The sequence below is a fragment of the Felis catus genome, chromosome A1 (genome assembly GCF_018350175.1).
Source record: "Felis catus isolate Fca126 chromosome A1, F.catus_Fca126_mat1.0, whole genome shotgun sequence".
In the NCBI taxonomy this organism is placed as follows: Eukaryota; Metazoa; Chordata; class Mammalia; order Carnivora; family Felidae; genus Felis; species Felis catus.
Genome location: NC_058368.1, coordinates 163,883,015 through 163,898,151, shown reverse-complemented (window position 1 = coordinate 163,898,151; position 15,137 = coordinate 163,883,015). Strand labels below are relative to the sequence as shown.

At 37.4% G+C, this 15,137-nt stretch overlaps 1 protein-coding gene across 2 annotated transcripts in view; it reads left to right on the top strand.

The window, feature by feature from the left end:
* The window catches only part of LOC109502572, a 123,693-nt gene that overhangs the window by 8,006 nt on the left and 100,550 nt on the right, over window positions 1-15,137 (top strand). Inside the window, exons 2-3 of one of the 2 annotated variants that reach the window (XM_019837714.3) lie at window positions 5,345-5,432; window positions 7,934-10,273. In XM_019837714.3, coding sequence (XP_019693273.2) covers window positions 5,411-5,432; window positions 7,934-10,273 — 2,362 coding nt within the window. In that variant the 5' untranslated portion in view covers window positions 5,345-5,410. Of the gene's footprint in view, window positions 1-5,344; window positions 5,437-7,933; window positions 10,274-15,137 lie in introns of both variants that reach the window. The other variant, XM_019837711.3, reaches the window with a different exon arrangement.

The following is a 15,137-nucleotide window of genomic DNA, read 5'->3' as shown; positions in this document are numbered from 1 at the left end:
CCAGGACGTAAAGCCATGAGAAATACACTAAGATTTCTTTCAAATTCTACAGAAAACTCAAACCAATTGGTGTTAAAGACATTAAAGAGAGAGAGTATGCTACCCTAGAAGTATTTAAACATCTGAATTTCTGTCTTTTTTCTTTCTTTTTTTTAATTGAAGTATCATTGACATATTTAGTCTCCTTCTAGAATTTTAATAGTGATCATTATCTACCCTTTTATGACTCTTTCTCTTTTTACTAGTGTTAGATGATTGCTTTTGAATGTTCCAAGGAAAACATTTCAGCTTATAGAGAATTTTTAAGTAATTTGTCAGAAAAGTGCCATCAGTAAATTTTCTAGCAATACCTTTAAAAGAAATCTTTACCATCTAATAGTTTCCTCAGAATAATGGTGTCACTATGTAATTTTGCAGTAGAAAGATATTGTTAGCATTTCCTGTTTATATTTTTCCTCCTTATTCTGTGAATTATAGTAATAAGTCAAAGCCCAGTTATAAAAAAGATCTATATAATCCAATATAAAGGTCTCAAATGTGATAGGATTCAGCTGATATATAACAGCAATCACAGTAACTTTTCTGAGCTTTAGTACCAATTTTGCACAGAACAAATAAACATTTATGAAAAATATAAATCCAAGAAATCTATAGTGGAACGGATACCTAAATATACATCCCAAGGTCTAGTGGTGGTATATTTTACTTGTGAATAAAATTGTACTTTGTGCATATGTGTTAAAAAAAAAAAGACTAAAGTGCTTAGAATTTTTCCAAAGTAGAAGGAGAGGCCATTAGAGAATTTTAAACAGGGGATGACATGATTTAATTTATATACTTAAAAAAACTGCATGCTATATGAATAATCAAAGGATATAAATATGGAAGAAAAGCAGTTAGAAAGATATTGCATTGGTCCAGATTTTAAATATATATATAATATGTACATACTTATGAATATATATAAATATATATTTTTAAAATATGGACTACATATATATGTATATATACTCACACGTATACACTTACACACATAGATATACACATATAGAAAGAGAGAAAGAGGGAGGTTTTGACTTGGGTGGTAGCAAGGAGAAGAAAATAAATGGACATACTAAGGATAAGATACTTAAAATAGTGTGGGGCAAACTGGCTGACGGTTTTGATGAGGAAAGTAAGTTAAAGAGAAGAGTCAAAGTTGATACCTAGGTACGTGATTTGAGCTAGATAGATGGTGAAGCTGTTGGCTGAGATTGGAAAGATTTGGGATTCAGGGGAATAATTGGAGAAGGCAGAGAACATCAAGAGGTCATTCTGGAACATGAAAAATTTGAGATTCCAACTAGACACCTAAGTAGATATGTCAGTTTGGCAGTTGGATATTTAAGCTTGGACTTTGGGGAATAAGTTAGGGGTAGAACTATGAATTTTAGAATCATCTATATAGATAGTTTTAAAGCCGTGAAATGGTTGAGATTTCCTAGGGAGAGAGGTCATGAAAAGGCACAAAGAACCCTGAGGATGCCAAAGATTAGAGACTGAGCAAGGGAAGACCCAGCAAAAGTGTCTAAGAGAGAATGGTTAGTGGAGCAAGACAAGGACCAGGAGAGTGTGGCACCATGGAATCTAAAGAAAGGAGTAAAGAAGAATAGAAAGATTGTGTCAAATTCTGCTAAAAGTGTGAATAACCTGACCACAGAGAAGTGACTACTGGCATTGGCAATATGGATGTCACTGGTGACTGGGACAAGAGTGATCCCAACGGGGTGGGAATTTAATAGACTGCTTGGAGTGGGTTTGGGAAATGATGTGAGGAGAGAAAGAAGAATCAGAACATACAGGCAACTCCTTCAAGATGTGTTGCTGTAAAGGTGAAGAGAGGCATGTGACAATAGATGGAGTGGTGAGGGAATGTCTGTACTCTGACACGAGAATGATGTAACAGAAGACAGAAATGGCCACTGCAAGAGAGGAGGGGAATGACTGCAGGAAAATGGTCCTTAGGCCCATTTCATCTTCCACATAAGAGAGATTTGATAGTATCAGATGCAAATCAAAGAAGTTGGCAGTTTTAGTATTGGAAAGCAGAATTTCAGTTGGCTTCTATTTCCTCTGATCATGTGTCCTGATCTTCAAGGAGAGCATGGGAAGAAGAGAAGGGATTGGAGGTTAGAAAAACAAGTGTGATATACTTGTTTTAGAGATAGGAAATATGCAAATATTATTAAATCATTGTAGGAAAGCATTGGAATGATTGTGATGTCTCTGTGAAATTAAAAATTCTACACCATGTGTAAGGAAATCCAACAATATTCTGATTTTCCCAGTGATAACTGCTCTGAAGTTTTTGAAATATCAAATATCAAAATCTTTAATCTTTAAAACTTTGGTGCCCCTGCTTTCTGGTGTTCTAAGCAAGCACCCTCCCTGTGAATAAATTTATTAGGAACACCTTCTCCCACTCGTCATTTTGTTCAAGCTCAGTTTAGACCATGTTGTTGTAGCTATACCCTGTTTAACCATCAAATGAGGGAAATATTTGCTGCCATTTAAGTAAAGTAGAATTTGTAGACCACCCCACCCCAGACTGCTTGTGGGACTTGTATCAATTATATATCAATTATGTCACTACCATTATTTTAGGTACCTCTTACGGAAGTACAGAGCAAGAGATATCTAGTGGGGAAAAAGACAAGCAATGTATTTATTTTATTTTTTTTAACGTTTATTTACTTTTGAGATAGAGAGAGACAGAGCATGAACAGGGGGAGGGTCAGATAGAGAGGGAGACACAGAATCTGAAACAGGCTCCAGGCTGTCAGCACAGAGCCCCATGCAGGGCTCGAACTCACGGACCACAAGATCATGACCTGAGCCGAAGTCGGAGGCTTAACCAACTGAGCCACCCAGGCGCCCCAGTGTGTTTATTTTAAAGTTGATCTTGGGGCACCTGGGTGACTCAGTCAGTTAGGTGTCCAACTCTTGATTTCAGCTTAGGTCAGGGATTCAGAAGTTGTGGGATTGAGCCCTGTGTAGGGCTCTGCACTGGCAGTGCATGGAGCCTACTTGGGATTCTCTCACTCCCTCTCTCTGCCCCTCCCCCGCTTGTGTCCATGCAAGCTTGCACGTGCATGCTCTCTCTCTCAAAATCAATAAATAAACTTTAAAAAAAGGTCTTCTTAAAATAGACTTTTATTAATGATCAACAAATTAATACACAGTAAAAGGAAAGAATACATTCAGAAATATAAGAAGACATCATTAAAAACATAATTTGATACAAACTGAGCTATCCATCTAATTCACTTGGTCATACATATTTATTAGGTGCCTATTGTGTCAGGCACTGTGCCTGAATATTCAATATTCAGCAGTACATTTAATTTCCTGGATCAAAGTTGTCATGCTCTGAGGTAAAGCGCAAACTAATTATAAAATTTGCTCTGTATGATCAGAAGCAATCTCAGGGCATCTATATACCTTGTATATCTGCTCAAAGACAGAGTTAGCCTAAGTCCCAACAGCCTGGGTTCTAGTCTTCAATTGCCACTATTAGTGTGATACAGGAAATAAGGATTCTCTGAATATCAGCTTCTCCCCTGCAAAATGAGAATTTTGAATGTGATGATCTTGAACATTTAGATATTCTGGCTCAAAAAGAGTTTATGGTTTGATCAGCTTTATCTAAGCATTCATTTGCAGCTTGGACGTGACAGATATTCTCCCAATGTCAGGTGCTCAATACAAATGCGTGTGTCTAACAGATATGTATATATTCTCCAATATAAAGTTAAGAATGATGAAGTTTGACTGGAACCATTTATCACACATTTCAGTTGTTTCTTCAAGACAATTCTGTAAGGTGAAATTTGCTACCATTTCCATCTCAGAGGCAAAGGAAACAGCCTCACAGAAATTGCATGACCTGCCCTGAGTAAACAGCAGAGCCAGACCACAACCAAGATCCCTTCTGAGTCAAAGCCCAGAGTACTCTGTACTAAACACAGTGCAGCCGCCTACGTTTCGCTGTTCAAACTATATGGGACCATAGAGAAATAATCAATAACCCAGTCAAATGCTTTTGAAGCATTTTTTTTTTAGATTAGAAAACCCTTTATGTATAAGACAGGGATTAAAAAAAAAGAAAGATATTAATTACATGTTTGTAATCCTCTCCCCCACCCAACCCCCATGTTGGTCTTCTAAGAATAAAGGATTATTGCTTGCTTAGTCAGCCATAGGAACTTAATTGTGCATATTGGGGGAGAGAATAGAAAGGATAATTGGAACACGCCAAAAGAGTGTCAATGGCTCTGTATAAAAAAGGTTGCCTCAGGAAAAAGAATTTTCAGAAAATTATGAGATTTTGAGAGTTTCTAGAGGAAAAGTGATTTGAAATCATCACATACAATGATATAGGGGATTTTGAGGAGAGAGATGAGTTGAGAAGAATTTAAATAAAATTTGCCAAAACTGGTCACAAAACAGCCCCCCCCCCTTTTTTTTTTTGAGTTACCTGTAAAACAGATAAAAGTTGAGCTGTTCTGCTGAGGTGTCCAAAGGCACAGTCTACCTAATACACGCAAAACAAACTGCTTTAGAGTGAAGCTATTTCTCTTCACATCTCTGCAGACAGTTTAATCCTCTAAAAGGAAAGCAACTGAATCAGGCTTAGCTCTAAGCACGGGCAGATAACTACTGAGGTGATAGTGGGGAAGTTATAGGCTGTGTCTCTCCCAAGTATCTTCCCTAATACTTTTTATTAAGATATCATCAACAGGAAAAATACCATTTGTTCCACAAGAAAGGTACAGAATTAATTTTATCTTCTACAAATAATTCATTCTTCTACAGAGACTATAGAGTGTGTATCTAATCTTTTATTTAAATATAGGGTATATGGAGATAATGTAATGGTGGCAAACAATCTCCCTACCCTACTTAATTTAGCAGGGCTACAAATATGATGATAATAAATTTAGGTCAACTTCACAAAAAATAGATATTTCTATTAGGCTAAGAAAAGTTGGAGTATAAAAATAATCAATGAAGCAGAATATAATTTTATAACTTACATCCTAAATATCTACACATATGAAGAAATATGTTTGAATATTCACATGGTATATAATAATGGACTCTAAATAGTTGGCATAGATGAAAATTGGTTAAGTAGAATTAAACAGGATAGAAAATATAATTATAGTAATAAAATATATTTGAAGGAGAACACTATTGGATACCCGAAAATGATATTATGTTTCAAGCTGGCAAATGAGTTGTTAGAAATTTTACTAAACCTAATTCTGAGTAGAAAATAACTTTGCATTTTATGCTTTTAAAGGACAGTGAAAGCTGAAGATGCTCAGCTCCCCAAAATGAAGAGGAAAAGAAGAAAAGCCTATAAAAAATGGAAAATCCTGAATCCTACAGTATGTAAGTCTAATTCATTGGTTTTATAAGTATATATAAAATGAACCCAGCCACGTATTTTGTGTATCACAGAATGTCTATAAAAGTAGGAAGACAAATGCATAGAAGTGTAATAAAATGATTTAGAAGTTTGATCGGTTGTTATGTATAAACATCTGCATTCATTATTAATGGCATATATTATGAATAAAAATTTAAATAAAAATATTCAGACAAAGAATATGAAGAATTCTATTCTTAGAATCTGTTATCAGTGGATTATTATATAACTATCTCAGTTCTGTCTTGCTACTCATAGAAATTGAACTACAGTCAGTTGAAAGAGGCTATAAACTGTAAAATTATAAAATTGAAAAAGGCTATAAACTGAACTGTTCTTGGCGTGAGGGTGTTATTTTAAGAATAAATTGTAATCTATAGTTTTGGAAGGCAGTCCACTAGTATATAAATTGCTATAGTATACATGGTGTATTACAAATAGGCTTTAGAGAGACATGTTTCCACGTCTTTTCTTCCATGATTTCTGCATTACAGCTCTCAGATTGTAAGCAGACCACTGGGAACTGTTTCAGTACTTGCCTTGAGAAAAGTCATTCCCTCAGACTAGAAGAGAGGCAAATGGTAACTCAGTGGAACCCCAGCGTGTTTGAGAACCTAAAGTTGGAAAGTTGTGATTCCTAAACCTACGAATCTTTATTTGATTCTGAAACAGCAATTCTATTTCTGCACCCCATACTTCTATGCCACCTCTAGCCAAACTTTGGTAGGATGTTATTCTTTTTCTCATTAATGATAATTTTTTACTCTTTATGTAAGTCTTTTTATAAATATCTTTACTAAAATATGTAGGTATATATAAAATCATAGCTTCATAGCCAAATTGAGAAAGCATTTTAAATCATTAGGGGGCCGCCTGGGTGGCTCAGTCGGTTAAACGTCTGATTTCAGCTCAGGTCATGATCTCACGGTTAGTGAGTTCGAACCCTGTGTCGGCAAAGAACCTGGAGCCTGCTTCAGATTCTCCATCTCCCTCTCTCTTTCTACCCTTCCCCAGCTCATGTTCTGCCTCTCTCTCTCAAAAATGAATAAACATTAAAAAAATAATAATTATAAATAATCTTTTCCAACTTTTAGCTTAATCACCTTATTAAAATTATCTCTGTGGAGACCTGGTTCATAGATTTCCATGACATCACTATCTATTTGTTGCCCATTCTTTCTTTGCCTTTCCCAATACTCTCTTTCAGATGTAGTTTAAAAGATATGAGATCTTTGCGTTTTGTTCACTGTTTAAGAGTTAAAAAGTTTACATTTTATTTTTATTTTTTATTTTTTTAATATGAAATTTATTGTCAAATTGGTTTCCATACAACACCCAGTGCTCATCCCAACAGGTGCCCTCCTCAATACCCATCACCCACCCTCCCCTCCCTCCCACACCCATGTTTACTTTTTTTTTTTTACCTAAGATCTGCTACTTCAAGCTCAGGTTCACAAATTTTTTAAGCAAAACATCCTAAAATTATAAAGTAGAGAGTAAAGCTTGCCAGCTGGCAGTTCTAGGGCCAATGCTGGTCCCTAAATATATTAGCCTCCATCTATAGAGGGTTTTTTAAAATGTGAGACCATCCTTAGAAATTAGGAGATTTCACAATATAATAAATCCAGACTCTAGTTCTTCTCCTGGAAAATGATAGTATCTGACAATACTAGGATACCTTCTCTGTCCTATTAAAAAAAAACAAAAACAAAAACAATCCTACCCTGGGCAAAGGTAACTATCAGACCTGCTTAAAAGGCTGTTTATAACCCATACTTGGATCTCTTTATTTGTTGTACCTTCTCAAATTAGATCAGGCTTGATTTAGCCTGTGGCATTATAATGCCATGTTCAAATACTTGAACATGGTAACTTACTCTTTATCAAGAAGTCTCAAAATTTATTTGCGTAAGTTTGCTCTGAAATTTTCATTTCACCCATTTTGGAAGTCTCTGTTTTAATTTTTTTTTTTAATGTTTGTTTATTTCTGGGAGAAGGACAAAGGATGAGTGGGGGAGGGGCAGAGAGACAGGGAGACACAGAATCCAAAACAGGCTCCAGGCTCTGAGCTGTCAGCACAGAGCCTGAAGCAGGGCTCGAACTCATGAACTGAACCGCGAGATCATGAGCTGAGCTGAAGTCTGTCTCCCAACTGACTGAGCCACCCAGGCACCCCTGGAAGTCTCTGTTTTAGAATAAACTTTGATTACATTCTTATTTCCTAGAACTATCTAGCAATATTCTGTATTCTAAGATAATTGATTTAAAAGGAGATATTTATTAGAAATGAATTTTTGTGGAAAATATCTTTGCATACTAGAAATGAATGAAAAATGTTACTCAAATTACAAAGAATATGCATGGAATTGTACCCAAGAATTTGCATCCCATCTGCTCTTCAAAAGGACACAGAAAATATTTTTCTTCTTTCTTTCTTCTTTTTTTTTCCTTCTTGTTTAGGTGAACCTCAACCTACTAATCAGGTATACCAAAAAAATATAAAAGATCTTGAAAAGGAAGTCAAAGGAGACACCCCAGAAGCCAAGTTTCATCAGATTAGGGCGTTAGGGAAATCTAAGGAAAATGGAGATGAGCATACATCTGCTTCTGTGAATGGAAAACAGAATTCACTTTTCCTCCCTAAAGATAATAAACAACTTTCATCTGACAGCAAAATAAGTAGGGAGAAGGAGAATGATGATCCTCCATCATCCATTTCTCATCAACGAGACAAAGTGCTGTCAGTGGCCATGTTTAATGACTGTAAAGAATCATTATCAGAAAAAATCATACTGCAGGATTTCCCAAACACAGTAGAAGCCTTTAAACCAGCAAAAGGCAAAATTATTACAGAAGTGAAATGTGGGGCTTTCAGTGTGCAAGTAGAAATCAAGAATAGATTTTTCTGTGAAACAGGAATGCAGTTCCCAACAAAAAGGAGATGTCCAAAATGTCATCAGCATTACTTTTCCAGACACAGTCAGAGATGCTATACTTCTAGAAGCTGCTCTTCTATATACAGGAATATGTTAGTAGAAGACCTAAAGCCTGAGGTGCCATCTGAATCTGAAGGAGAAGGTGCCAGAAAAGGGAGACCTTCACTAAAAGTAAGCATTGTAGGAAAAGAAATTAAAGTTAAATACATGAGTAAGAAACAGAATATATTAATTAATATAGCTTATCCTAAAAGAAGGGGGAAAAGAGCTAAATACAGAAACATTTCCTCCGGTCACACTACTGAAGAATGTTCCAGGTCTTCTCTACAGTCTGATATTAGGTGCCCTGAAAAGTGGAAGCTTGAGAACAAGCATCAGAGTTCAGACTGTTCTCCTGTCTCTCCTCCTATTGTGTGTGCCATCCAGAAGGAGAAGAATGTTGATAGGGAGGTGGAGTGTCTGTGCTCAACCCCTGAGAGGGAGAAGACTAAGCCTGGCTCACTATCTTCAGTTTTAGATGACTGTGAGGTAGAATCTGCCATGTCTCAGCAGAAGGACTTTAAAATTGGTCAGAACATCCTCAAGAAGAAAAATTTCTCTGAGGCTGAGCCTCTTCTCAAAAAAATTCCTCCTATTTCACAAGGTACCCTAAAGACCACAAGTTTAAGTGATACAGACTTAAGTAGCATGCCTTTTGAGGATCTGAAGGATGTGGATAGAGAGAGAAAACTCGTCTTCGATATACCAGAAAATATCACATCAGACTCATGTACACGGCAAAGCCCAGAAGGAATAAATTATTTGCCAAGTGCCATTACTGACATCTTCCCAGTTCAAGATGGCAAAGATTCTGACTTCTGTTCTTCATCTTCTCTGAGCAGGCAAGTGGTAGGAGAAAAAGCAGCCAGCACTCACTGCAAAGGCAGCAAAATTCCAACTGCAGATTGTTGTGAGGAATCAAGTTCTTTATCTTTGCCTTCCAGTCAAAATGTTCTGAAGCCTTCCACCTCATTCAGCCCATCCCACTGGGCCACCAGACAATCAGAAGTGAAAGAAGTCCCTGGGGACACATTTTCTTTTAATCATTGTGCTGAACTTTTGAAAACCTGTGAGGAAGAGCATATCGATATGACTGACAGAGACTTTAACAAGGCCGCTTTACATAGTGACTCTCGTACAAACGCACAGCAACTACTGGAAATGAAGAGTACACGATGTCCAACTCTCAGTCCTGAATCCTCCAGCAGCCTCTCTGCCAGCAGCCCACTCAACAGGAACAGCCATAGCACTGTGGAATGGAGTCAAACAAAATCCCAGACGGGTCATCCAGAGATAGCAGTGCCCAGCAAAACAACAGAGCTAGTCATGACCTTAATAACTGATGAATTAGAGCAAAGATTAATTATTCATAATGATAAAGGAGGCACGGTTCATTCTAATTGTCCCATGGGAATAAAAAATCCTAAAGACTCACCCAGCTCCCTGGGAAATGGTGAAAAAGACAAATTGGAAATAATGCCAGTGGTAAAGAATGCATGCCATAGAGATTTTGAAGGCCTATCAAATGAGAACCACAATGAAGTCTGTTTCCAAATGGATTTGCCGAACACCACTGAGTTCAACTGCACAGAATGTGCTGCAGATAATCTGTTTATTGAGAAGACACTGACCAATGATGCAGACCAATATGGCAACCAAGATGACAAAGGCCTTGGACTAACCAGTTTTAAAGAGGAGCCAGCAGAGTACCAAAGGATTGCATCAACAAAGCCAGATTTTGAAGGAGATAGAAATGACCCAAAGGAAACTTACTATCACCAAATAGACATATTGCTGTCGCCTCGGAAGCAGAAAGCCTTGACAGGTACAGTGGCTATATAGAATCTTTAACTTTCATTGTTTTTCCATGTTTGAGCTTTGGAAAGTCTTAACGTGAGGGCTTTTTTTATTGCTTGGGATTTTTGCTTTATTGCTAAAGATATATAGAGTATTTTAGAATTAGATGAATATGGGCAAGCATATATCACCCTGCTTCCTTACATTATCACCTACCCCACCCATAAATAGTGCATAACAAAATCACCCAGGCTGCGGTTTAATATAAAGTTTTTAAAAAATCAATTTCTCTTTAAAAGGTTGATGTATTGCCAAATCAATTTTGTAGGAAACGTTAGCCTTTTGCCAGTCTTAAATAATCTACCATTTCTTTCCTTCTTGCAAACTAAGCATATTTATAATAGAAAGAATATGTTTTTGATAAAATGTGTTCTTAAACCTTGCTGTGGTGTTGCAGAAGGATGGTATACATATTTCAGGAGGCCATGTGGAATAGTAATCAAAGCAAAGGACAAAAACCAGAAACGGCCATGGCTAATCCTGATTGAGCTATCTATGGGGTGTCAGACCTCAAGCAGACCTCTGTCCTCCCTTGTGCATTGGTTGACCCTGCTCAAAATATTGATAGAACCCAGCAGTTCTCCAGACCTCAAGAGGGCTAAAATAGAAGCTCTTTTCTAAGTACATAATACTGCCCTATCTGCTTTCAATCTTGGGTCGACATTCTATCATTTTGGTCACTTCACAGAAGGCCCTTGTTGTTTTTCCTCAATAAGTCATAAATATTTTATATTCTATGTTAGCATTATTCCACATTATATATTAAAATACATCTTGAACTAGCAAAAACTTCCTTCCAAACCTCCAGTAACATGCCTGATATGTCCAGAAATGAGACTTGGAATGATGAAACTATCTCTTCTTTGTTGTTCCATCCCTAATTTTTAAATAGAATTAATACAATTTAGAAGTAGAAATAAAATACAGAAAGCACAGTTATGTAAGCATTGGTATAAAACATGAATTTACTGTATAGAGGATAAATGTCCTAAAACAACACAAATGCTGTACGGTCACCTGCTTAATATGAACTCCCTAAAGCAAAGATCCATCAGTCACAGAGACTGCTTCCCAGCATCGACATACCCCCAGATAACAGGATCAATGGCATTAACCCCAATGTTTTCTTCAGTCCATAATTATTTGAGTCAGCAAGAGGCAGACCTGAAATAAGAGCCCTTGTGTCTCCCAGAACAGATGTGTTGCTCACATGAATAAATCTCCCTCCCAGGCTGGCTCTCCTTCCCCCATGGTCATTCTCCTCCCTGGACTGCCTCCCCCAACAAGGCCTATTTCCTTGTAAGTTAATAATTCAAGTTGTAATTCCCCCAGAGCTGATGCTGTACTTCAATAGACTTTGAGGTTGTCTCATTTGATGAACAATTGCAGCTACCAGTTCCCTGTTACTGTGGTTCATCAAAAGGTGCTCCTACAACTCTCCCTTTTGCCCCTTTACTCCTCTTCCCCTGGATCATTCTGTTGCAGCCACATTGACTTCCTTGAGTTGCTAGAACGTGCCAGGCAAGATCCTACAATGCATCCTTTGCTTGGACTGCTCCCACTACCTAGACCACTCTTCCCCCATTTGCCCACATTGTTCATTCTCATCCCTTGAAGTTTTTGACATGGTACCTTCTCAGTTCTCAGTGAGGCCTTCTCACACCACTCAACTTAAGACTGCAATTGGAGGGGCTGCTGGGGGAACCAGTCGGTTAAGCATCAGACTTTGGCTCAGGTTATGATCTCGTGATTCATGAGTTCAAGCCCCATGTTGGGCTGTGCTGACAGCTCAGAGCCTGGAGCCTGCTTCGGATTCTGTGTCTCCCTCTCTGTCTGTCCCTCCCCTGCTTGGTCGGTCTCTCTCTCTCTCTCTCTCTCTCTCTCTCTCTTTCTCTGTCTCAAAAATCAGTAAAAAAAAAAAAAAATTTAATGTGGAAAAACTAAAAAAGAAAGAAAACTGCAATTGGAGCATTGTCCATTCCAGCCCGGGTGTAATCTATCCCTCTTCTGTTTTAGTTTATACACACTACTTTCACCTTCTTTTTTTTTAATGTTTATTTATTTTGAGAGAGAACACAGGGAAGGGGCAGAGAGACAGAGAGAGAAGATCTGAAGCAGGCTCTGCACTAACAGCAGAGAGCCAGATGCAGGATTGGAACCCATGAACCCCAAGATCATGACCTGAGCTAAAGTTGATGCTTAACTGACTGAGCCACCTAGGTAACCCCACCTTTTAATATACCATGTATTTTACTAGTTTATTTGTTGTGTCTTCTCCCACAAGAATGTAGTCATGAGGGCATGGATTTTTTTTTCTGTTCTGATCATTGCTGTATCCACAACACCAGAACAGTGCCTGTCCTGTAGAGTAGGCACTCCATGGATATTTGCTGAACGAAAGAATTCAGGGAACTCATATCATGTTTCCTTGTGCAAAACTCTATTTTCACATACAAAAACAAACAAAAAATAGGGAAATGCTTCAGAACTTTAAATGTTTGTATTAAAGGACATTTAAATCTATAAATTTTTGCATGGACTTGACTCTCCTAGAGCGTTATTTTTATACTTTATTCAATATTGTTGTTATTATACTATTGATACTTCAGGCCAGGATTTTATAATCTTTTCAGGGTGTGGATTGCTTTGAGGAACGAGAACATCTTTATACTGTTGCACTAGAAAATTATAAATTTGACATAGGCATAAACTGATGCCTAACTTTTCAGAAGGGTCCTCGAACTCCTCAGATTCTATCCACATACCTCAGATTAAGAATGCCTACCATGAGTGCTGACTATAATACAGACAGTCCCTGACTTACAGTAGTTCAATGTAAAATTTTCAATTTAAGCATGGTACAGAAGGGATATATGTTTAGTAGAAACTGTACTTCAAATTTTGAATTTGATCTTTTCCCAACTAGTGCTTTGTGGCACCACACTCTCTCTTGACGCTGGGCAGTGGCAGCCGCAGCTCCCAGCAGACACATGGTCACAAGGTTAAAACCATTCTGAACCCATACAGCCATTCTATTATTTTCAGTATGGTATTCAATAAATTATGTGAGATATTCAAAGAAGGCAAGAGGTAATCTTGTTCAATAGTTATAAAAGAGGTTTTGTGTGAGAGGACTTTGCCCAACTGTAGGCTAAGTGAGTATTCTGAGCACACCTACAGTAAATTGGGCTAAGCTGTGATATTCAGTAGGTTGGGTGCATTAAATGCAGTTCGGACTTACAACATTTTCAGTTTACAATGAGTTTATCAGGACAGAACCCTATCATAAGTCGAAGAAGATCTGTATTATGTAGTTCCTTCCTCCCATCTGTGTGTGTGCTTGCGAATTACCTAGATTAGCTGTCACAATCTGGACTGCTTACAGGAGCCAGGAAGATCATGTAAATGAGTAAAGCAGGCTATGTGAGAAATAATGGAGTGTTGGTGACCTAGAGGGAGCTCTATCCTGAGGGAATGAGAATACAGGTCCAGTACAGCCAGGTCTTTTGGTTTTTCAAGAGAGCTGGAGATCTGAACTTTTGTATTTATAATAAATATATTTATAATATTTTATAAATATTTAGTTAGTTTTGAATTTATATATATGTATATTCATATATATACATATATACACATATATATACATATGTATGTATATATATGAATCTCTATACCATAAGACTTTTTAAGACAAAGTATAGACCAAACAGTCTATGATCTCTGAACTAGACAGAAGAGAGCAGGTGGGCATGGGTAGATGGTGGAAGGTATAAAACAAAAACAAAAACAAAAACAAAACAGTGATATAAAGGAAAGGGTACCAGTCTGAAACTCTTAAAACTAAATTCTGGGTTCTTCCTCTGCCAAGTCAAGTCTATACATTCTTGGGTAAAGAAGTTTCTCAGGGCCTCATTTCTTCAGCGGTAAATGGACTGAAATGTATCTTTAAGAACTCTGCCAAAGAACCAAAATTCTGTATCATAATATATTTTAATGAAGAAACAAAAATTAGGGTACTCTGAGAGAATGACAAGGAGAGAATGAGAAGGATTAAATAACATTTACATGGCATAGAAATATTTACAATTAAATAGCCCTTTACATATGACATAAAACTTACATGTATGTTTAAGATAGTTTAACTTGCTGTGTTGCAAGGAAAGAGTGATCCTAGAAGCTAACACCAAGGCAAACGGTATAGAGTATGGCAGCTCTGAGAAAGTTTGTGGTTCCAAGGTCCATGCCAAGCTCTAGACATAAAAAGATTAATAAAGAAAATACTCCTTTTCTTGTAGCAGAATGCAACCTTTGGGATAATTTCCAACAAGCTAACTTCTAGTGAAACTGGGAACTTACCACACTGGCACCCATTTCAGCATTTCTCAGTAGATGAGCAAATCCAGGGCCCAAGATCCAGGGTCCAGCCTCAATGCCTGTGCCTTCTTCCAGCAGGGCTTCTCCCAGCTGACCATCTTCCTCTCCTTGGTCTCCATCTCAGTTGGTAGACCACCCTTTGGCTTCCAAAGTAACAGCTTTCTATTTTTAAACTCATGCTTGATAAAACATTAGTGTGTCTTTTAATGGGCTAACATATTGTTCCTACAGAGTGATGGTGTGTATTTTAATAGAGTCCTTCAAGATACTTGAGTGTCTTCGTTCCAGCCCCAAGCACACTGCCTTATTCCTAGAAAGGCTCAGTAAACAAGTGATACTCATGGAACGAGGAAGAAGCTTATATGTGAATGAAGGTTACTGAAATATAGATTCAATTCACCAAGTAAAAACTTTCTATCTGTTTGAAATATTTAAGGATTATGCTGATTCAGGGAGTA